Source organism: Lepidochelys kempii, chromosome 16, assembly GCF_965140285.1.
Source record: "Lepidochelys kempii isolate rLepKem1 chromosome 16, rLepKem1.hap1, whole genome shotgun sequence".
In the NCBI taxonomy this organism is placed as follows: Eukaryota; Metazoa; Chordata; order Testudines; family Cheloniidae; genus Lepidochelys; species Lepidochelys kempii.
In genome coordinates, this window is record NC_136395.1 from 26089773 (window position 1) to 26114449 (window position 24677).

At 43.2% G+C, this 24677-nt stretch overlaps 1 protein-coding gene across 1 annotated transcript; it reads left to right on the forward strand.

The window, feature by feature from the left end:
• Window positions 1–543: 543 nt before the first annotated feature.
• Window positions 544–23481, forward strand: LHX2 (LIM homeobox 2). The gene is made up of 5 exons (XM_073314248.1): window positions 544–762; window positions 3631–3836; window positions 5067–5449; window positions 14873–15078; window positions 22689–23481. The coding sequence occupies exons 1-5, from the start codon at window positions 544–546 to the stop codon at window positions 22974–22976; spliced, it is 1302 nt and encodes a 433-aa protein (XP_073170349.1). The 3' UTR covers window positions 22977–23481.
• The last annotated feature ends 1196 nt before the right edge of the window (window positions 23482–24677 follow it).

The window sequence follows — 24677 nt, forward strand, 5'->3', positions numbered from 1 at the left end:
GGTTGGGGGAGGAGCGGGGAAAGGAGCAAACTTTGCCCCGGAGCTGCGCCTGCTGCTAGCCCTCTGGACTGTGAGTGCCCAGCCTTGGCATCTGCCCCAGCTCCCCGCGGCAGCAGCCTGCTCCTCTCCGGCTGCTGCTCCCCTGCCCCCGGCGCTCTCCTCGTTGGCTCTGCACGGTGCAATGTAGGGGGTTGTCGTTATTTTCTCATTTATTTTGCACAGAAGATGGCTTAATTGTTTGTATTAAACCCCCAACCTGCCCAGCCTTCTGCCAGCTGGGCCAGCGCTGAGTGCCTGGGACTGCTCCGGGGGCGATGAGCCCTGCTCTGAAGAAGCCTCCTAGAGGGATGTGACGGGGCCACGCAACGGACTAGATCCAAGCCCTGAAGCCTGCAACACCAACAACCCTCCTGCCCCCTCCCCCCAACCGTCCCTGCCCCCTCACCCCCCTGAAGTCCTCGGATCGGAGCCTGCGCTGAGCTCCGGAGAGCTTGGCTGGGTGGCAAGTCCGGAGCCCGACGAGAGACGGGGCGGCCGTGCTAGATGCATGGGGGAGGGCTCCGGTTAATGCAAGTGCTGGGCTCCTGCAGGGACCCCGACAATTGTCAGCTGCAGCCGCAACTCGGGGCCTCCTCCTCCGCGATGCTTTTCCACAGCCTGTCCGGCTCAGAGATGCACGGGGTCATCGATGAGATGGACCGGAGAGCCAAGAGCGAAGCGCCAGCCATCAGCTCGGCTATAGACAGGGGAGAGACCGAAACGGTAGGAGGCGAGAGAGCGGGCGAGATACCCCCTCGACTCCCTAAAAATAACGAACCCCATAACGCCTTCCCTGAACAATAATAAATAGGGGGAAACGTAGGCAAGAATAATAACTAAGACGCCTAAATAGGAACAAAAAATAAGCATAAACGCACCTAAAAACTGAAATAAAATCGAGGGGCTATGCATGTATCCGATCATGATGGTTAATAATAACAATGACAGTATTGGAGGGATGAACTGAAAGGCACTGCCCTTGCGAGAACAGGAATAAAGCAGCCGCAGCCTTTTGGAAGAGCCCAGGAATTCCTCCTCCCTCCCTGCCCACAGCCTGTCTGGCCTTCTCCGAAAGTTTTTGGGAAGAGGGCGACATGTAGTTAACGTTTTGGTGAAGCCAGATTTAGGGAGAAGGGAAAGCACCCTGTCTGCAAAAGGAAAACCACAAGCACCAAAGGATCTCTGTCTCTCTGTTTTTCCCAGATGGGATGAATTCGTTGAGACAGTCACTACTACGCGTCTAGTTGCAATGTTACAATCCGTTATTATTGCTACTACCGCCACTGCTATCCTAATAATAACAAATATAATCTGCTCTCGCTACATTGCGACAAACGTAGAAGACGAATTTTAATTATTACGAACGAAGACACAAATTTTTCCCTTCTAAAATATTTTTCAAGGGCTCATTTTGTATTTGGTGATTTATAATATTTATGTATTCTTACGTTTATGTAGTGGAATAGTTACTGCTAAATAAAATAATGTATTCCTTCTAAATGACGCTAACTAACTTAAAATCAAACGAAGAGATTTTCAATTCCTTCAACATTTGGAGGTCTCCTCTTTTTTTTATTAAATAGGAATGAGAACTCTTGCTCGGCAAAAAGATCCGTATTTAGGTCAAATACCCCTCTTCCTATAGAGCTGATATGGCCATGTGCACGAGAAAAGCCTTCCGAATTTGTTTTTAAGTTTCTCCATGTTGTATTATTTTTGTCAGCATTGTGTAGAAAATAACTGCCAATTAGTATGGTTAAGGCTGAAATAACGGCTATAAAGAGAGCCTTCCTCCTGGTTTATGCCCTAAATATTTTTAGTTTTCTTTTGAAAAGTTTGATTTCTTTTTCCCCTGCAGGTAAACAGTGTTTGAATTAGACAATTGGTTTCTCTTGGCATAATTGTTATGACATTTATATATGTAAGCCACCGTGTGTGTGTGTGTGTGTATGTAAAAGTAAAATATTATAAACAGTGGCTTAGACTATTAACTTCTTAAGCACCATTCTTGGGTCCCCAAATATTCATGTCACTGGAAGGACAAAGCAGAAAAATACTGTTTTATTTAAACTGGCTTTACAGGAAGCTGCTTTTGCTTGTAAAACGATCACTAATCAGGGTTCGGTTAACTCTTTAAAGACATAAACAGTGGAGCTGTGTGGACAGCAGACCATACATTGCTATACTTTCATATAAATCTAAATTCAAAGACTGGAGTCACTGAAATATAGGCATTTGGGCTATTCACAAAGGATTTATGTGGCTTGTACAAGTGTAGTTGGGCTACTGGATAGTTCTAGTATATTTTGAGACATTCTCTTCATTATCTCTCTATTCTCTTGTTCCCCTTTTAGCTGTCTTCTTTCTTTTTGCATTGCGCACCAGTTTAAGATGCTGAAGGGGGAAAATTATATCAGTCAAATCTGTTTTTTTTCCACAATAAGTAAATGTCTAGGGAGGTTTAGGTGCCATGTGCATAGCAAAAGAAGAGGGAAATGTACAAAAGCCAGTTGCAAGGTCGGCCATAAATAGTGCTTCGCATTTTATCTTGAATATTATTTTAGGATCCAGGATAAAACAAATAAGGATGTTTTCCTATTGGTTTCAATGGTTTCCACCATTATTTTCTCACTGCTTAGTGGAAGTTGGTTAGTTGCTTTTTTTTTTAAGGAAGTTTCGATTTGGGTTGTGATCTGATACTAAACTATTAAATTATATAGGGGGTTACATTTCGTTTATTGCTTCCAGCTTTATCCTGGTATAACGTAAAATGCTAAAATAACCTAAAATGCTCTGCTCCGGGTTCTTTCCCCTGTTTTCTGGATTGCACATTTCAGACGATGTGGTGGTTTGGATAAAGCGTTCTACGCTTTGAATTTAGTAATGTTCCTCTCCTCCGCAGCTCTGTTGACTCATCTGTGTAGTGCTTTGGGCTGGAATGCATTTTGTTTGGAATCAATTTGCAGAGAGCTCTTTCCATAACTCTGTAAGTGCCAGGATCTGTAATTCATCATATATATATATATATATATATATATATACACACACACACACATATATATATACACACTCAGCCTTTACTATACACTCTCCGTGTCGCCACTATGTAAATATTCAGGTATAGATATCTCAAATTAACTGTCTGCAATCTGCCCTGCTGTATGATTATTGTGACTGTTAGTTTGCACTGCAGCACCCTTTTCGTTTGCTCTGGGGCTGGCCGATCCAGTCCATATAGACCATTTATTAGATTTAACCCGGATGGCCTTCCCCCTCACCCTGTAATATGTCCTTCTCGCATCCTATCCCCTCTGCCAACAACCACGTCCCTTCGCTTGGGATAGGGGGCAGATATTTTAAGCCTTGGAAATCTTAAGGAAACTTCACTTTCCCAGGGCAGGAGAAGCAGGTCAGGATGGCAGGGGCTGGACTCCTCGGAGCCCCCTTTTCCCTGGTCTCTCTATTAAGCCACCTGGAGTGGAAGAGGAGAAGCCCAGCCCTGATGGTAACTGGGCTAGGGGGAGGGGGGGTTAGTGGTGCAGGAGGGTTTCTCCCTCTGTCACTAACTGTCTGCAATTGTTTTCCCCCCAGCAGACCATGCCTTCCATCAGCAGTGACCGGGCTGCCCTGTGCGCCGGCTGCGGGGGAAAGATCTCCGACCGTTATTACCTCCTGGCAGTGGATAAACAGTGGCACATGCGCTGCCTGAAGTGCTGTGAATGTAAACTCAACCTGGAGTCCGAGCTCACATGCTTCAGTAAGGACGGCAGCATCTACTGCAAGGAGGATTATTACAGGTAAGGACTGCCCCTCCCCCAGTGCAGGGAGCGAGGGAGGGCTCTGATACCCCCCCCCCACCAAATCCAACCCCACTGCAAACTGCAGAAGAGGGGTACTGGGCAGACCCTCCCGGCGGGGCAGGCTATGGGCTCCCTGAGCGTCTCCATCCAGAGGGGGGGTAATGAGGTAGGCAAGACAGGCTGCAGGCTTCGGGGGGAATGGGCCAATATCTGGGCACGAAACCCACTCAGCGAAGCTGCCAGCAAGGCGGGCTGGGGACACGTGCCCCCTCCCTCGGTGCCCTGCACGCTTTGCGGCAAAACGAAACAACTGAGGAGAAATACAGCTTCGCTTTCTTCTCAACCCTTGGCAATTAATATTAAGATAATAGTAATCATGACAATGAATTAACGCACCTCCAGTATGACTTTAAATGCACACAGGGCCCCCCCTCCCCCAGGTAAAGGGGGTATGGCATTGAGCCCCAGCTGCAGGGAGCCAGCCTTGGAGAAGGGTCTAAGGAGCGTCGCCAGCCAGGGTGGACGGAGTGGCAGGCTCTGGGAATAACTTGGTTCCGTTTTCAAAGAAGGGCGGGAAATGTTAGTTGCGAGGATATTTCTCCATTTAGTACGCGGGGTTTCCGTGAAGAAGCTGTGATGGTGCCGGGCGATTCGAGCTGGAAAATGCCGAATTTCTCCCCTGGCACCCAAGCTGAGGGTCAGACCCAGTTCCCGTCCTGTTGGCTCGGGTCTCCCGAGCAGCCCCAGCAGAAGAGGTTCCCTGTTGCCCCACGGCCCGGGGGGCGAGCGGGGTTCGCTGCATTGTCTCTGCAGAAGTGAGGCGGGGTGGCAGGCTGAGTGTAAAGTACGGTTGTTGCTCGATGGGAAGCAGAAATGGATGCCCAGCGAACCAGAGCCCTCATGAGCCAGGCAGAGGTGCCCCCCGGGACTGGCCTGGCAGAGCCATAGCTGGTTTTACGGCTTTCCACGGCTTGAATGTCTTAAGAGTTTAGGGCACTGGAAGACAAAGGCCACGTTGCAAACTTTACTGCCTTGTTCACCGATCCTTGCTCATCCAGGGGCCGGGGTCTGGAGCCCAGCCTGCTCTGAATAAAGCCTTCTGGCCGGAGAAGAGAAACATCTTTAAGCTTTTACCGGCGAATGGCAGAGGGGGGTAGTGAGGAGATCCGTGATTAAAAAGGGGAATTGCGGTTCTCATTTGTTTCCTGTCGCGGTTCTGTTTTGCAGGAGGTTTTCGGTGCAGCGATGTGCGAGGTGTCACTTGGGGATCTCCGCCTCCGAAATGGTCATGAGGGCCAGGGATTTGGTATATCACTTAAACTGCTTTACTTGCACCACCTGCAACAAGATGCTGACCACCGGCGACCACTTTGGCATGAAGGACAATCTGGTGTACTGCCGCCTCCACTTCGAGACTCTCATCCAGGGGGAGTACCAGGTGCATTTCAATCACTCGGATGTAGCCGCTGGGAAGGGCCCAGCCCTGGGAGCGGGCTCTGCCAATACTTTGGGACTGCCTTATTACAACGGCGTGGGGACTGTCCAGAAGGGGCGACCCAGGAAAAGGAAGAGCCCAGGGCCTGGGGCAGATTTGGCAGCTTACAATGCAGGTAAGAGACCCCTCCCCGCCAAGAATAATGCTGATGGTTTGTTTCTGTTCCCCTTTAAGGGGGTTTCTCCTTATTTTAGCTTAAATTGGTAATAATAGTTTAGCTGCAGCATAATTATTGAGATCAAGTGCTGTCAAACTGCAATTACAGAAGCTATGTTAGCATTTTTCACTTCAGTTGGAAATAAAATGTTTTGAAGCAAGGTCATCTGGTTAAGGGGGGGGGGAAGGGAGACGAGTGTAGCTTGAAATAAAATCTGGAAACCAGATATTGTAAATTAGCACTTCAGAGAGCTGTGAATTTCCTTTAGTAGTTAGTTCTTAAAGGCTGCTGTTGGGTGAATTATTCTGCCACTGCTGAGTTCTTGCACCAAAGACTTTGGTAAAGAGGAGGGTAAAAAACAAAACAAAACACATCAACATGGTGATGTCACTGAGAACTGAACAGGAAGGAAGATGGGGCTGTGCTGGAACTCTGGTGTGGGGGTACAGCGTTTTTATGTTTAGGCACATGGGTAGCGCAATCTGGTGGTCTGAGGAATTGTCTTTAGAAAGCAGGTGTTTGCAGGCAAGCCCTGGACTGTTTGCCCGGTGACCAGTTTGACTGGAGTTTTGTTCATCAACTGTGAATTATAGAAGTCTCAAAGAACTAAAAAATCACTATTCTGACCATGTACTAGCCTCAAGTTACAACTCCCCTGCTCCAAATTTGAGATCAGCAGCAAGGACAAGGGGTCGCAGGAACAGACCTGGGTCCCGGGACAAGCTTGTGTCTTTGCAAAAACCCCTGGCTCTCCAGTTCTTTAAATTTCAATAGCTAATATCCCAGATTGTTTCCCTTCACCTCAGTGTTGTAATTTTACAGGCAGAGGCATTCTAATTGGCTGCCCAACCTATCAAAGAAAATTCTTTCTTTCCTTTACTCTTCCTATAATGTATATTTGTGGCCTGTATATAACAGAAATGTTAAAATTATTTTATCTTCCTGTTTTTGTGGATCCAGGATGAGATAGAAAAGGGTTTGTGCAGAGGAAAAGATTTAGATCTCAGTTCTATTAGAAGTGTTTCCAGCAGATGTGTTGGGAACACGGTTTTCTCTGGACACAAATCTCTGGAAACTCTGAGATCAAGTGTCCAACAGATGTTTGTAAAACAGGGGAGACACTGAAGAAGAGTCAGCATTTGCCAGTTTTTTCAGTAGTGCTGCCCCTCTTTCGCAGCCCTTGAATCCTTCAGTCCTGCTTGGCAGACTGTAATTCTGTCTGGTCTGACGTTCATACATGACCTGGGAGTGGGGGTGTGGTGCAGTTTTGCCTTGAACTTTTTGGGGAGATGGGACCCTCAGGCAAACGTACGGGTTGCTGCTGTTTGTTGCAAACTCCCTCTCTCGTAAATCTCTGGAATATGCTGCTCTGGGCAGCGCTTTACTTTCTACTACTCAATATTAGAAAAATAGAAGAAATAAATCAAGAAAAACTTGTGTATGGCAGCGCAGTGTATGGCTTTGTGAAAATCTCATCTGCTAGAGATCTCGCAGCCCTGTAGATTGTGCGCTTTTTGAAAATCGGGGGCAGGGGGAGTGGAGGATGCGGCTAAGGCTGCGCCTATTTTGCGCGCAACTTGGATGGGAACAATGGGGATGGATGTGCAAAAATTACTTGTTTGGCCTGAAAATAACGAGGAGGAAAGGCGCAACTTTAACTGGCAAACAGGTTTCAGGAACTGTTTGCCACTTGGAATTTGTTTAACCGATTGCTGTATAATTTGGAAAATGTACACAAGTCAATGGGCGTGCCATTGGAGAGATTTGGGAAGGAAAAGTCCTTCTATGCTTTGAAAAGTGTATATGGCGTTTTCCTCAGATTCATTCCGAGCTTTAAAATATATAGAAAACACGAGTTTCACGTTTAAAATGGTATCCTTTTAGGAGGTATAAGCCTAAATTGTCCTTCCGCTGTCTCCCTATGTAGGGCAGATATTCAGATTCAGAGGACCAGTAAACCGAACCGTCAGCATCTGTCCTGGATAGGTGCGCAGCCTGAAAAAGCATTATAGCTCCTTGGCTTCTTAAACTCACCACTTTTATTTGCAATTATTTTTTATTCCTTTTCAAAATAATTACTCTCCGGTTTTTATTTTATTTTTTATTTCTGCGTTGATTGTGAAACTGCAGATTAAACAACCTTCCCTGGGAAGGCTTTATCTTCTTTTGCTAAACAATTTTATGATTAAAACAAAATCTCTTAACTGAAGTGACTATAAAGGAAGTAGATTCTGGAAATCTACCCATTTTGTCCTTTGCTTTAAAATGAAACAAGTAACGGATTGCAAAGTGTACGACTTCGCAAGTTTTAAAAGAAAACGTGTTTTAACGTGTGTGTGTGACTGCTTTCCACTTTGAGAGATGCACTAGAAATGAACAATATTTGTCATCCCCTCTTTCTTTTTCTTGCCAATTGGGGTTTGTGTATACTACATCGCATTCTTTTAAAAATAAAACCACACACATGAATTTGGGGAGGAGAGGGGAGAGACACCTAAAACCTGATCGCAGTTTAGAAATAAACTATTTGGTAAACTGCAGTTATTTCATCTGTAGCATAAATTGGATTGACTCTTTTTTCCACTCAAACAAGACCCAGTTTGCAGGGGGGTGGAATGGTTGAAGGATTTTAGATGTGGATAGAGCCTGACAAGTGGAAAATAGCTTAGAAGGAAGCCGGAACTTCAAAAAGATTTTTTTCCCTTTCTTTTTCTTCTTCTTCTTTTCCTTTTTTTTCCTGGTAAGTGGTAAGAGTTGCTCCTATGATCATAATTTTTTCTATCACTTGTTGGAATGGAGTTTGAGAGGGTTTTTAGGTCAGTAAATCAATGGCTGAAAGCTTGCTGAACCCAGGAGCACCTGTAAAGAATTCTGAATAAAATACTCCCTTTGTGAATTGGACCCCGAACCTCCCACAGCCTGGAATATTTTATTCATTCATATCTAGTCTCCCTTTAACGTGAAGACACTGAAATATCCTTAGAAATGATAGATGTACTGTGCATACCAAGGGCCCCACAGACTGATAAAATGCACAATCTTTGCGAAGAGCAGAGTCCCACATTAAGAAATATTTTCTTCCTTTACTAGCTGGACTCTGGAGGATATAAAGTCTATCAATAGGAAGGTGGTTAAATATATAGCGCAGACATAAATCTCGGGTTGGGGAAACAATGGGAGAGGACAGCTATTCCTGAGAAAGGTGTGCACATGTGAAAAAGTTTTTTTTTCTTTTCTGTTTGTTTTGTTAGTAATGTAAAACGGAAAAGGCTTTTGAGCTAGGTTAAAGCGGTAACTGTTATCCCTAGATTCGCTTTGGTTGGACTTCCGCAGCGCTAGAGTTCGTTTATTTCCTTTCACTATCGAACAAGCATTAAAATAATAAATGTAGAGATTGCGAGGTGTTTTGATGAATCCAGGCAACAACGAAAGAGTCTTTTGCTCTTACCTCCCTGTCCCCCCTACCTCAATCCCCAACAAGATTCGGGGGAGTTAGGAGTGTCTCTGGCGCTGGCTCTCTCTGTTATCAACCAAAAGTTTCACTGGAAAGACAAATAAACCAGCAAACAAATAAAATAAAAAGCATGTAAAGTTTTTGAATAATTTGTTCGATCTCTTTTATTCTAATTTCTCCCATCGCTTTTCTTCCCTCTGCACAAAAATCAAACCACAACTGACAAATTAAAGAAAGATTTCTCCCAGCCACTGAAATGACAAAGCCTGACAAACTGGAGATTCTCAAGCGCGAACGTTTTCCAGGAGGTTAGTGAGAAAAAACACACTCTCCTCCCCGGCGGATGGGCTTCGTACGCTCAGGCTTGGCTTGGGGTTATTTTTAAAGTATTTTGTTTATTGTATTTAGTCCGAAAAAAGTCCGTCAAATACGTAACTGCAGGTACAACTTTGGGGAGCCTGCGTTGCTGGGGCTAGCACCTGGGACACGATCCCTGAAGCGGGCCCTTCCAACGGGAGATTACAGCTACGGACGAGGAATCTCCCCCAGGGACCCCAAAGGGGGCTGGGGACCTGCTGCGCGCTTCCTGGAGAGCCAGGGCGCGGCTTGCGCGCCCGGCTCCCGCTGAATTGCGCCTATTTCCCAAGGAGGCCTCTTAGGAGTGGAACGGGACCAAACCCAATGTGGTCCCAGCAAAGAGGGAACTAATGGGGATTTCCCTCCTGCGCTGCTACCCGGGGACCTGGGGAAGGCTGGGCGGCCCGGCCGGAGGCTGCTTGTGCGCACACCGGGGCCAGGGCTAGGTGGGAGGAGAGTGTGAGGGGATAGATGGGGACAGAGGGAGGTCAGCGCTGGAAGGGGAGGGGAGACGCTGCAGGGACTCTGCTTTGCTTCCAGCCCATGACCCCGGCCCGGGCAGCCCCAGCCTGGCCCTAAGCGGGCGGCGCGGCGCTGGACTTGGAGGGAGGCTGGCCGCGGTAATCACCAGCGCAGGGAATTACTGAGCGCTCGCACCAGCAATTTAGCTTCATTCAGTTGGCTTAATTGAGAGGAAAAACCCTTCCCGAGCCAGCCCCTCCAGGAGGCGGGCCCGGACACCGCCCCAGCCGCAGCCCCCACAGGGGGCTCAAATCCCCCTTTCCTCCCTGCTGGGGCACCCCTTGCACACACGTACACCGGGAGCCCTGATCAACGCCTCACTCCCTCCTCTTGCAGACCATGGCCCCTCTCCCAGAGAAACTTCCCCTGCTGTAGGCCTGTCCCTTCTGGGCCCTCCTCCGGACCCCTTTGTTCTCTCCTCTCCCCCCATTTTAGGCCTGTCCCCTCTGCTCCTCCCTCTCTTTCCCCCAACATACAGCTAGTCCGGCAGCTACTCCGATTTTGAGCCTCTTTCTCCCCCTAGAGGAGTCACACAGGTTGCAATTCACTGGGGTTTGCACCGAGACCTCACGAGGTGCCCTTTGGTTCTGGTAAGAGGAGAGATAAGATCCCTTCCCTGCTCTTGCATCTGCCACTGTCCTGTTCACAACTCTGCTTCTGAGGTCTAGGGAGGGATCCTGGGATTGTTTCGCTAAGTGAGACTGTGAAGGAATGTGAACCAGACAGAGCCCTGAGCTTTCTTTCTAGCTGGCAGGTTGCGGGAGGGATACAAAGTTCGCTCCACTCTTTGTAATCTCCCCTGCCCCCAAGACAGCTCCTGTCTCCTGTGTTCCCAAAAGCTCTGCTTGAGATTTCAAGGCTGAGGAAGAAGCTCCTGGGTCCCCTACTCTGAAACCTCACAGATGTGGTCTCCCCCTACTCCGTGCACACAGACGTGGGGAGGGACACACACTCCCTGTGCCAAGTGCCCCAGATTCCTCCTCCCGAGCACAGAAGTTGGATCCAAATCCCCCTTTTTTGTTCCAGTTGCTATTAAGGACCCAAGAGTCCGTCCCCCACTCTGGTGTAGGTGAGAGATCCAACCCACTCCATGTCCCAGGTGATATGAGTCAGTGGAGGATTCGCATCTTTTTACCCCCCACAAGGATACAAAACCCTTCCACAGACCTACCTCAGACAACAAACAGTGCGGCTGCTGCTCTCCCTTCCTGGTCTTCCAGGTGGGAAAAGCGGCAGGTCACTAAGCCACTGAGAGGGGAGAGCTGATGCCTCCACCACATGTCTCTTATCTCATCATTCTCTTGACACCAAAATTTGGTTTGCTTTTTCCTTTTGGTGTTTAACGTGTCAAACATTATCTGCAAAAGTAAAGAGGAAATTTCCTCAAAGGAAGTGCTTCTGCCCCTTGCATCCAGCAGCACATTGAACATTAGTGCAAGGTTTGTTTTGAACCCCAGCTGGTGGGATCTAAGCACCAGGGTGGCATAGGAAAGATCTTTCTGTGTTTCCTTCTTCAAATATAGTTTATAATAACAATACCTTCTTTCTTTGTTCCCTGTCATCCTTGTACCAGGCAGTTTGCTGCATTAATATGTGGAGTACATTCTGTTCCTTAGCACCAAATTCCAATGTTTTTGGCATAGATCATCAGGCTCAAATAGCTGGCAAAACTGCCTGAGCTGGTTTAATGGGGGGAGTGTAGGACTAGTCATTACTCAGAGTGGCCAGCCAGAGATTCATAGGGAGGGGGATATGATGGCCAGCATGAATGTGGTTCGGTGGCTGGTGGAGGTGCTGAGAGGGAGGGCACAGTGGATAGCTTGGGCTAAGTGTGCATTCTGGGAGCTAAAAAGGGACTCAGTGCCCATCTGGGTTTCTTTGATCCCCAAAGTGGGAACCAAGCACTAGTCTCATTCATTTAAGGCTTTCCCATTTGACTGGCATTTCACTGAATTCCATTTCTGAACTTGTCTCATGGCAGGAAGCCCTCAGCTTGCAGTTGAGAGGAAACCTGGAATTTGGATTGTCTAACAAATCCTCTGTGAGATACACAGGGAGGGCACACAAAGAACAGGAGCAAAAGTGTCTAAAAAGGAGATGGGGTGCATAGGGAGTATCTACAGGATTATTTCTTTGCACTGAGGTATTCTATAGGAGACCCCCTGCTCTCCCCATCCCCATGAAAATTCCCCTCTGCCCACTGAGTATCTTTTTACCCACACCCTGGGAGGGAATCCAGATTCTGGGCCCACTGAGTATCTTTTTACCCACACCCTGGGAGGGAATCCAGATTCTGGGAGAGTCATGTATAATTTTTGGCCGAATACAATAGACTGATTTAAAGATGGAATCCTAAGTACCACACCCCAATATGAATGGCTATTGGCACTAATCAGAAATGTCTATCTCAGGCTAAGCATCACGGGGGGTATCCATCCAGCTGGCATAACAAGAGTAAGCAACAGCCACCCCCATGCACTTCTAACTTCTGTTGTGCCATTTCCTTTTTTTTAAAGGAGACAATAGTTCTGCAGGCCCCAAATGGGACATTTTTGTTTTTATTTTGTTTGGGGACTGGGTGAGTAGGGAGAAGAGGTAGGGAAGTAAATGATGAGAAACAAGTTATAATACACATGGGATATTTTCAAAGAGCAAATGATTCAGTGTCTAACTGAGGCTTGAAGGCAAGCTGGGATTTTGTTCTGAGAGGATTTAGAATTGCTATTATTTATATTGGACCACAAACATACATAGCTTTTTACAGAACATGTTAAAAAACAGGGTCCTCAGTCTCACGCTGTCTGCAATCCTGGGGTTTGCTCCACTGGAGAGTGCAGAGCCCATATCATGCAATGAAAGGAAAACAGGTTTTGGTTCTTCAGAAAATAATTTGATGTTTTTCATAATCAGTCACTGACTTGTCACCTCTGGGAGATTAGAAAAGATTTAGGATGATGCTCATGGGTCTTTTCCATCTCTAATTTCTATGAGTGAATTTCTACAATTCTGTGAGTGAATATCTTTAAACAACAATAATAAATAATGTATTATGTTACCTTTTTTCATAGCACCCATTTCCCTGAGCAATATAATTTTAAATAATCTTCTTCCCACCATTATTTGAGGAGGAGAATGTAACTATGAGGGAGACTGAAGTACAAAGGGTGACTCCATGTTTGGCAACCAGACTTCAGTACCCAACGAAGCCAGAAGAAGATTCTAAAGTGTTCCATTCAGCTTAATAAGTGCAGCATTCTGCTGTCTCCTTTTGTGTCTCCTTTTCCCTCAAATTCAGGTGCTGTCAGTTTTTCCATGAGAAAATCAAATTTAAAACTCAGCAGAAAAAATGCCCCTCATTGCTGAAACTTGGCATGAGGTTAGCCTGGAAAGGATTTATATATATGGCTAGTTATTTAAATTATAGGAGTCTAAAAAACACTGAGAGAAGTTTTGAGGTTTCGGATGCTTTTTACATGTCTGTGAGACAAACCTGCCTTTGTTTTTCAAACTGAAATTTTTCAAGCCTTATTCCATAATGTGTCCTGGGCTTTAAAAGTCTGAAATGCTGAAGTTTTCAAAGCAATCACTGTACCTGCTGTACCTGCTGACTAATTGTACCTGCTGACTAATTGCTTTCTATAATGTTTGAATATATTTATTATTATTGGTACAAAAGACACACATGCATATTATGAACATTTTGTTAAATTTGTTTCCACACCGGATTTTTAAAGTTTGTATTTATTCTATGGAACTGAACAGCTCCAATTTGATAAATAAACTGTATTTGAAATAAGGCCATAGCTATCTGCTACATTACATTGTATTGGATCAGTAATGATGGACTATTTTAAAAACCTGTGTGTAGATGTTTGGACAGCTGGATCAATAATTCACATTTTATGGCTCCCAAGATACATATTTATCTGTTTTTTTTGAGCCATTTTGGTAGAGTGGATGAATAATTATCAAGGGAGAGTATAAAATGAAGATTACAGGGATTTTTTCCCTGTTTTAACACAAAACTTTTTAAAAAAACTGAAAAAGGGGATTGCGGGTACCTGAGCACAGAGGGGTGAATTAATGACAAAACATCAGAACAGATTTCCAGGCGTATCACTGAATTTTCTTGTGGGTTTAGTCTTGATCCTTAATGTTATTTTAAGAGGATTTTTTGTGGTTTACTGTATGCATGTATAAAATCAAAATAATACCTTTGGCTTATGAGAATATTTTGCTTGGCGTGCAACTTTTAGTGCTATTTGGTAATTATCGTAATGTTCCTTTGCTCCTAAACATTCTTTGCAAGACTTGTTACTGATTTTTCCAGATCTATCCGGCAGCCTTGTTAAATGATCTCAAATGGATACGTGGAAAATTGATTCTTTGAACCACTATTTTTAAAGAGATTTTGTTTTTAATGAAATATAAATATACAGAGAATAGTTTTTAAAATGTATATTTTTGATTTGGCGCACTACTGACAAATTTAAACAGGCTTATTTCTTTAACTAGTCAAATTATAGTTGTAATTTTCTGTCTGTACACACAAACTTTACTCCTTTAACAGTGTTTTATTTAATGGTCTCTCTTGTATTCTACAGGGTTTAGCTTGATGGAGGAAATAATTATAATTTTAACTAGTCTGTTCCATCAAGATTTAAGTGGACTCTATTTAGCAGCTGTCTGTGTACAGTACAATGCAATTTATCGTGATACAAAGTGCATTAAAACACTTTACAGAGTTGAGGACAGCTACTGTCCTACAGACAGAAAGTCATGGAATGGATGTGTGGAGATGGAGAAAAGAAAAAAGGAAAGAGACCTGACATTTTAAAAGCAGTAAAGATGCAGGTGAGGATTCTTGCAGATTAGTTATTGTAAGGGAAGAATAGAAGGATGCAGGAATGGAGGGGAAGGCAAGTAGGGTTTCTATCATTACAACACATGCCATAGTATGTTCTTTTAATTGCTGCACTCAGATGATTTGCAAACAATGCTGGTCACAGAGTGATGGATTTACACAACCATTTCCTTCTTGTCTTTAGCTTTAAGTTGCAATGAGAACGATGGTGACCACCTGGATAGAGACCAGCAATACCCCAGTAATCAAAAAACAAAGCGCATGAGGACATCATTCAAACACCACCAGTTGCGGACAATGAAGTCTTATTTTGCTATTAACCACAATCCTGATGCCAAGGACTTGAAACAGCTAGCTCAGAAAACTGGCCTAACCAAAAGAGTTCTTCAGGTAAGAAGAGCAAAGGCTTCTGCCTTTAGCAGTAAATAAAATATCAATCTCAGGTTTGACAAACCTCAGTTGAAACACCGTGGATAATACCTCCACATATTGCTAATGTCCAAATTTTTCTTATTTGTTAGTACCCTCTGTGATGCGTAAAGTAATCCCAGAGAGTATGAGAAAAGCCATTTCTTTACAGCCTAGCAGAGGAATATATCTTGGGCTCTAATTTTTAGAGCACAGTTGTGTAAATTAGGTGCCTTGCTTATTTTTATCAAACAGTTAGTTACATCTGCCAGGCATTTTTCCTGCAGTATTCTTTTAAGGAGAGGTGAATGATTTTAGCTATCATATTCCTTTTCTAGGTAAATAACAGTATAGGAGTTTAGAAGTCACTATGAATGAATAATTGCATAAAAAATTAAACAGAAATATTGATCTATTTTGTCAGTCAGGACAGATCGGACATCTTGGCTTTGTAGCTGAAGTGAATAATAGATAGATTTTTCAAAGATTAAAACATGTTAATTTCTCATTCATTTTTAAAGACATTTTTCCATTGAATGCTGGATTTTTCTTGACCCAAAGGCACTTGTTCCCTCTGAATATTTATGGGGTGCAAAAGGTGGGAAAGTTGGATCCTTCAGCTCCATCTAAATCTATACTCTGTGCTACACCAAATTGGATTTAGTGGGCTCTTCTCCAAAATGACTTTTGAGCCAGAGGTAAATTTGGGAATTCTGGAGCTCTAGATCCTCCTTCTGAAATAGTGTAAACAAAAGCCTGTGTGGAGTTTGTGGGGAAATGGGTCGGAGCCTTTCTCGGAACCAAATGAGGCACAGTGACAAAACCTGGCAGGGAACGATGGGGAAACGCTAGCACCTTGGCAAGTTCACAGTGAAATGGGGAAGGGGTGGAGAAAGCAGTGCTAAGAGAAAAGATAAGTTCGCTGGAGTCAGCCTCGATCTTGTGGTGATAGGTGAATAGAGAGAAAAAGGAGTGGAGGTTGGGGTTCCTCTGGAAAAAAGCTGTAATGACAAAATTACCGTGACTCCTTCTCTTGCACATCTTTCCTGCTGTTTGACATTGCTTGTTTTTATGGCCCTACCTCAGCGCAGTGGGACAGATACCTACTCTGCTAGTGTTTGCACTTATTAATGCCTGAATCGGTGCCTCTTGCAGCAGCTGCTCCCATATGTGCCTGACAAGAAAGGATTTTCTGCATGTTTCCATGTTCCTTCTGCTACTTCCTCTCTTCCGTTTTCTTCCTGTTTCTCTGGCTTCTCTTTTCCTTTTCTCTTTTCTTCTTTTCCCCCCACACTTTGATTCACTTTAATCATCTCCTCTCTATTCCTTGTACTTCACCTATCACAGAGCTCTCTGAATGCCTTCCCATAGTGCATCTAGCAACGTGAGTCACATATGCCATTCTTGTCTCTTTCTCTCACCATCTTTCTGTTCTCTCATCCCATCCCTGCTGAATCAACCTTAGCATTCATCCCTCTCCATTGTTTTCTCTACTCATGCTCTGCCCTTCAATTTTTTCCCACTTTATTCTTCCCATTCCTTCCTTCCCTTTTACACCCTAGTTCTCTCACTCCAACGCTCTTACGCTGTGAATGCCACCACTTCAACATCCCTCTGTCATTGGTTCTTTGCCCTTGGTCTATTCTTTCCACCCCTGTCTTGCACACTTAACCACTGAAATTTCTGGGTGCTGAATGCTTGCCCTTCTTTTCATCCTGTCCAGCCCCCTGCAGTTCCACTCAGCTTCTTTATGAGCTTGCTAATGTTATTGGAGAATCAGTCATCTTGCTCCCACAGTGGCATAGGTGGTTTGCTTTGCTGGCAGCACTGTGGGAGGTGGACAATAAGGAGGAGAGGACTGGACCTGTAGGACCATGGGAAATAGTGGAGTAGTGTTTCAAGAAAGGGATTCAGAGTGACACTTTGCCTAATACAGCCATGCTTATGGCCTCTTCTGCCAGTGGTGGAATTGCTCTAATCCACCTTTCCAAGCTATATGTTGGAAATGAATGTGGGCTATGATGTGGGCACTTTCTTTTTGGCTTGCATAGATCAGAGTTTTAGAGCCTCTGTGTCCAATTTGCACTTTAACTAACCAGTGAGAGGAAGCAAGCTAGATTTCTGTGGCCATGGAGATGATTTTCAAACTTGAAAGTTTACTTACAGTAATTGCAAGGTGGCTCCTTGCTCGGGAAGTCTCGTCATGCTTGTTAGCTTCTGGCACAGTGCTGTTCATTAATTCTTTTAAATTGAAGAGTTTGATATCCAGTCCATGTCATTTATTGAACTCAAAGCCATTCATTAATACTACTGAGCTATACCATGCAACATCAGATTTCATCGATCTTCCGTACCGAAGACACACAGACTCTCAGACATACATGGACATGTTCCAGTAGTATTAAATTCCAAACATTGCCCGTGTTATTGCCAGGCATGTCTGTAAACTTACCTTCTTTTCTGCAAGATTAGGTCTATGCTGATTTGGCCAGGGACAATGTTTTTGCCTTCAACATCTTTCTCTTTCTTTATACGTAATTTTTAATAGAAACTCTATATAAGCCTGCATATAGTTGATGAACAGAGAAGTAGCTGTCTCTAAGCCTTGTGGCACTTGTAATGAAACTGGTGAGCTTCCTAAGCATACACAGGTTAGTTTCCAGTGTACCAGGAGTTGGCCATAGTCCTTTTACTGTATGGACATCAGTCCCATGACTACATATCATGGGTGGGTATGCTGATCGACAAGTGGAATATTTGGCCAGATTCTTCAGGGTCTGTGATGTCACACTTGGAAGACCTGACTTTGAGCTTGGCTCAGTCTGTAGTGAGTCATCAATCATCCATGGCCAGCAGTAGTGGGTAGGGGAACGTGTATATACTACTCTCTAAATGATTGTTCCTGATGCACAGACTATTTCCCAGAAGTATCTAAATCAGAATTATGTTAAACTTTTTTCCATAAATTTCCGCTATTTCTGTTTGTTTTTATTTATTTTTTAACCTTTTGATCTACAAGTTCATTCACATACCTAATGCATGTCACAGTGAGAACATGTGAATGAGTTGATTGGAATTAAACAACTTTTCTTTAGGTTCATTCCCCAGCAAATGAGAAGAGGGAGGAAAACCCCACAGCTTTTTGCATCTAACACCTTCTGCAGGTGGTATGAGGAAAGGGGGCTCTCAGGAGGAAATTTTGATAAATGGCACAATATGTTCCTTTTTAGGGCCTAGATTCTGACCTTTGTTGCATAGTGCAGAAGGGGAAGGGGAGAAGATAGAAAAGGATTCTTTCCTCCCTGCAAGTAGCAGGGTAAGATCCTTCATAGAGACTAAAGAGTGCTAGAGGAGGAGTGGCAAATGAGCTGGCCCATGCCATCTATAACCTCAAGGAGATGTAATCTGCTTGGTAGAGGTCTGTCCAGATACCTCCTCTCTTCCCAATAGCTTAGAATGCATGCTATTCTGAGGAGCAGCAAGCAACTTGTTGCAGTAGCCCACCCTGTTCTATGCTGCTGTCCCAGGTAAGAACAGGATTTTGCCCTTAATATTCAGGATCTCTTTAACACACCGTCAAGATGATATGACAAAGAAAGTGATATGGGAATGTATGCAGAGAGGCTAAGTGACTTGTTCAAGGAAATCTGTGGAAAGCAGGGACTTAAACGTAGGTCTCCCTAGCCTAGTGCCCCAACCACTGGACAATCCTGCCTAGCTGTCCATCCATAGCTATTCAATACCATTAACTCAAATATAGAAGTATTATTTGTGGTTAAGCGTATAGCTGGTTCTATTTTTCAGTGGTAGTTTTAGTTCATGTAGTTCAGACCTTTAATTATGCATTTGAACAAAGAGACATTAAACATTTCCCACATTGTTGTGATTTCATTTATTTATTTATTTATTCCTAAATACTGAAGACCAGATTCCTGATTATCTAACTGGTGTGAGATGAGCCCTTCTGGAACTGTTATGTGCAGTTGTGTTATTGTTTCCTTGTGTTAATGTAGCCCTGTTATTGGTACAGGGTCTGAACCTGCAAAGTGGGCTTAAAACAGTACCACCGCTGTGCTGAGTGGAGAATTCTGCCTTGGTAGCCTTTTTACATCCTATCTGCAGAGATATAAATGATGACACATAGTGCAAGGCAAGCCCACATTACCAACAGCTCACACAAACAATAGTTTTGCTTCTCTCAATTTCCTTGAATAAAAACATTGGCTGAAAATATTTCACATCGTAAATCTACTCCACAGACTTGGATACAATTTGTTGGGGGTAGCTGTTTGAGGCTATTCTTTTCTGACACAAGGCTAAATATTTTTCAGAATCTCAGTACAGTCAACATCTAGAAGCTTTTTAAGTAGCAATATTAGTACTCGTCATTGTGCATCCCTAATGCATATTATAAGCATTAACCAGTTAACCCTACAACACCCTGTAGAGGGAGGGAGTTAGGAATTATCCCCGTTTTTAGACAGCACCTATAAGATGTTGGGGTATATTTTACCCATAATGCTAATAGGAATGAATCATAATAAAGGGAAAATGCACCCTGTCAAAATCTTTCCATGTGTATGCAGCTCCCATTGGTAGCATTCCCAGGTAGTTGCATGAGCAGCTGAAGGTAGGATTTGATTAAGAGTGTTTCATGACTTTGGAAGATGGAAGGAAATACATACAAACTAAGAGGCTTGACCCTCTCTCTTTTCCAAATCACTAACTTATATACAAAATTAGACATTTAGAGACACTAGTGGGTTTTTTAGCAGCATCATCCATTGGGCTTTAGGAGTAGGGTGGAAGATCAAAGTAGTTCTAATGTCTTTAGAAATGTTATAATTTGTTTTAACCAGCACATTACTTCATGTTTAGAAACTGAAATTTTGCTAGCATGAGGGGCTTGGCCCTCTTCTGTATGTGCAAGTATGTCTCTCGCAAATATCAGGATGAAGTCAGGCGATGACGTGCACTTGATCGAAACTAGTGAAATGGTGACTTTGGCTGTTTTATTTTCATTATAAAATGGCTGAGTTATTCAGCCTTGACAGGGCTATTCTTTAAACTTTTGATTACCTTTGTTTCCTGCTGTTAAAGGGACATTGTCAGATTACATATATTTGAAAATAAAAATTCCCATACTGGTACTACAAATAATGTATATTATTTAAAATGAAAAAACCCATACAAATTTAAAAATTCCCAGTGTACTTTTCATCATTTCTGATGGCTGTTTTTTACATACTCTCAGCTTGAATAATTAAAATAGACTAATCTGTTTCACCTTTATTCTTTGCACACATGGTTCATGGTCCTTCAGCTGGAATCACTCAGACAGACCCTCACACTCTTTACAGAGCCCTACAGCTCTGCCTGCATGGATCTAATTGCAGAATCAGGGCCTGGGAACGGCAGACATTGCAGGTGAAGGTTTAAGCCAAAACCCTCTTTCCATTGTTTTTGCCCAGTACTGAACACATCACTGGCACTTAACAACTAAATAATAATAATACATCTGACATCTTTAAGGAACCCTAAAAAAGTTAATGCTAATAATAATTTTTTGGGATATTTTTTTTCTGATTGTAATATACCAAACCTATGCATGGAGCCTAAACTACTTGACAGTGTCCCTTTAAACAAGGGGAATGCCAACATTAAATATTAAAAACACTAAGATGCACAAGCAAGGGCACCAATGGACATAGACTACCCTTGGTCTACGTGTACCACTCTAGAAAACATTAGTAGGAGTTGCACATGAGGATAAAGGGAATTTTTTCATGTTCAAGCTGCCCGTCTGTTCTTAACCCCACTCCTTGGAGTTCAAACCTAAACCCCTCTTCACATGGATTTCCCCCTCTTTCCCTGAAGAACGGAGAGTCTGCATCAGCACCCCCTTTTCCCCTGGGCCCCACAGAGGGTGTTTGGTTCTGGGGATCCATACGTGGGAAATAGATTGGCCAGGGGAGGGAATGGAAGGCTGGGGCACATGCATCATCACAGGAGTGTGTTATCTTTACACCTCACTCTCCTCCTCTGTGTGGTGGGGATTCCACTCAAAGGGGATTCCCAGGGCTGCCCAAGTTGCAGCAGGACCATACTGTTAGGGAGTTGCGGGGACACACAAGACTTCTGTGTGGATGGCTCTGTCTTCCTTCTGGACCCCTGGGCTCTGCACACCCCCTCTTTCACAACAGACCATCTTGCAGAAAGTTGTGATAGGACACCCTTACCGATATCTCCTTTCTCTTAGCCCCCTTCTGTGAGACTTCCTGCAGAAAGAACGATAAGGCCCTCTGCACCTAGACTGACAGGGACTGATGCTGCTCACTTTGAAATAAGTCAGTGTGAGCTCAGTGAGAGCAGGACAGAGTCAGTTAAAGGTGATAAAACACAATGACTTGAGACCCTGTGGTACCTAAATAGTCGGGCTTCACTTTGTAAGATCAGAGCCAGGCGATATATTATCCCAGTAATGTCTGAGTGTCTGGTATTAAAAGGTCGGTATCTGCCTGCATCAGCGTGAGCACAGGACTTTTAATGCCATTTTAAAATTTAATAGAGATATGTCTCTGTACCTGGATTTGATAGAAATATTCTTGGGGTTTAATATATTTGTACTGATATTTAATTTGAGATAAACTAGCAGAGTATTTTATTTTAAAACTAACCCTTTAGGAATGGGACAGACACTATTACCTTTGGAGAGAAGCCTCAGCAATTTAGCCTTAGGAAATGAACTTTGCCGCTTTTGTCTCTCGGTCATCGACAGAAAGATAGTAGCTAGACAATACAGGAGATAAATATAGTTCTAGCTACATACAGATAAATACACTTTTTGCACATTGATTTTGTTGCTTCTAAAATTATGTTTTAGTACAATACAGATTGTTTTGTATACCTTCATAACAAGAATGAGAAAACACCTTACAGAGAGGCTGGGGTGGGGAGTGAAGCCAAAACACTTTTGGGGTGGAGAGAGGAAGGCTTCATGGAGAAAGAGTGGCAAATCTTTTAGAGCGAGGGGAAAGTTCTGCTACCTCTGGAGCTGTAGAGGAGCTGTTTGGGGCGAGGGGAAGGGCAGGATGCCATGCACAGGCTCTACATCCTTTGCAGTGCACGATGGGAGGAGGGATGGAGGACCAAAAAATGGCTGGCACTGCTGGATCTAAGATTATACACACTGTCTCATCCGTTCCGCTCCCATCCTGACAAATACTTCTCAGGAGCTGGGGGTAGGCGCAAGAACCACAGCGGCTACTGAAGCCCTAAGACGGTTTTCTCCATTGCCTGGAAAGCAAGATTCCTCTCCTCCATCCCCAGTCCTCTTCATATCCCAGTGCACAGTCTGTTTACTTAGAGAAATGTGGGAAAGCCAGACAGAAATGCTTTACATGCTAAGCAGAGAATACTTCACACAACTGGACATACAACCTGTGGAGTTACTGTAGCAAAGTGAGCTGTTCCACTGATATGCAGTCAATACAAGAATACACCTAATTGAGACTGTATTGAATTTGTGTCTTTTGCTTTTTTTAAAAAATGCTGTTTTTTAAATGCTACCCTATTATATTAAATTATTTCAGGTTTGGTTTCAAAACGCCCGAGCCAAATTCAGACGGAACCTCTTACGTCAAGAAAACACAGGGGTGGATAAGACTTCAGATTCCACACTCCAAGCAGGAACTCCATCAGGACCCGCCTCAGAAATATCCAACGCCTCCATGAGTCCATCCAGCACTCCCACTACCTTAACAGACTTGACTAACCCTACCATGCCTACTGTGACATCTGTCTTGACGTCAGTACCCGGAAGTCTTGAGGTTCATGAATCTCGAAGTCCTTCACAGACAACTCTCACAAATCTTTTCTGATGACTCTTTCTCAATAATTTCTTTAAAAAAGAAATTATTCTTAGTTAAATTCCAAGAGTATTTTAATAGAGGCTTTGAGCAACTGACTAACCACACTTAGGATCTCTCCTGAAAACAGAAGGAAATGTATTGTTCTGATATTACAGATTATGGACTGAGGAATAACTTGGAAGATCTATCTGCAACACAACATTTGTGTAACTGTACAGTTTTGTGGACTGAGTAAGGGAAACAGCAATTAATTTAAGTTGGCTAAAGCTTCTGTAATTTTCAAAGACTGCCATGTGCCTTATATACTGTTTTATCTACGTACTTTGGATTACATGTCCATTTTTCTCTTTTTCTCTCTGTATATTTATAACAAGGGCAAAAATGTTACAAGAGTTTGTTACTTTGAATAGTCCTATGCCCTTCATTGGTTGCTTTGTTGTTTTAGAATTTTAAGGTGAAAGTCTGTTTGAATATCAGAATTTGTAAAATCTAACCAGTAATAAAACCACTTGTGGAAACTACTTGGTAACAGCTGCAGTTACATTTAGCATTAATTTCACAGTGCAGGTAGGCTGACTGTATTTAAATTGATTAGAAAATTGCACATCAAATACAGTATCTGCTTAGAGTAAACTCTAAATACGATACACATCTGCCTCCTGATTCCTAAATATATAGGTGAAAAATCAAATTTGTATAACAGGGTCTAGATATTTTCGTTATAGAGAAATAAATAATTGTTAGTTGAAACTAAAATTGTTATTGAATGTTAAAATTTACACAAACATACTGCTTAATTTTGTTGCTGAAACTCAATTTAACTTCAGTTAACATTGAAAAGGAAACAAATACTGCTTTTATGCAACCAACGGCGTCTGTCCTATTTTATGGAGAGGGCAAGCCAGGCATTTGAAAGCAGTGTGGCCATGATCAACCTATTTCTGAGACAGACACAGGGTAATGTTGTCCCCTAAAAACAAAGAAAAAGTATTTGTTAGATTAATTTAAAACATTGGCAGATAACATTGAGACAAAACTATGTTTCCCAAACATATATGGCCTTTTTTAATGGTTTGAAGGTATAAAAAAGCAGGTAAGAATATATTGTTATGGATACTAATAAAAATGGCTATTCCTTAAACCATAATGGACCTGTTCAATTTAATTTAATTCCTTCTCCAGTTGTGAGATCTGTGCTCTTCTGAATATCATTTGTGCTGTGAGCTCTTTCTCCCTTTTTTTTGAAAGATAGTCTTTCATTCTTTAAGGAAAAAATAAGTATACCTCAGCAAGGTTTACATTTGAGTTAGAATGCTGTATGCTATTTTCCCAATGGTTTATTTAATGCAGACTTTGAGCTGTATGTACCATATATAAGGTTGTTTCTTTTCAATCTTGTTGCAAGGTTTTTCAGTCAGATGTGTTAGGTTGTATGTGGCTGACTTAGTAAAAACTGCTCTGTTGCTTCCATAGGATTGAAATCAGCAAAAGATTATTCTGAACTAGCAGCAAGATAGGTGCTAAGATTCGTGTTCTTTGCTCCTCTCAGTGTACTGAAGATGATTCATTAGGCCAGGTTCCGTGCAAACAGTGTTTTGGTTTTTGAAATGCTATATTTATAAAGCTTTCTCAGCTGAAAGCTTGCAGACCTTGTGCATGCCAAATTTCCATTGAGGTCAGTGAGAGATCTGGGTGCACAAGGACTGTGAG

Excerpts from the sequence above, each read along its gene's own strand:
- LHX2 (XM_073314248.1), top strand. The coding sequence starts at position 544 with ATGCATGGGGGAGGGCTCCGGTTAATGCAAGTGCTGGGCTCCTGCAGG. Across the intron at positions 763-3,630 it reads ACAGGGGAGAGACCGAAACG|CAGACCATGCCTTCCATCAG; the intron begins GTAGGAGGCGAG and ends TTTTCCCCCCAG. Across the intron at positions 15,079-22,688 it reads TAACCAAAAGAGTTCTTCAG|GTTTGGTTTCAAAACGCCCG; the intron begins GTAAGAAGAGCA and ends AAATTATTTCAG.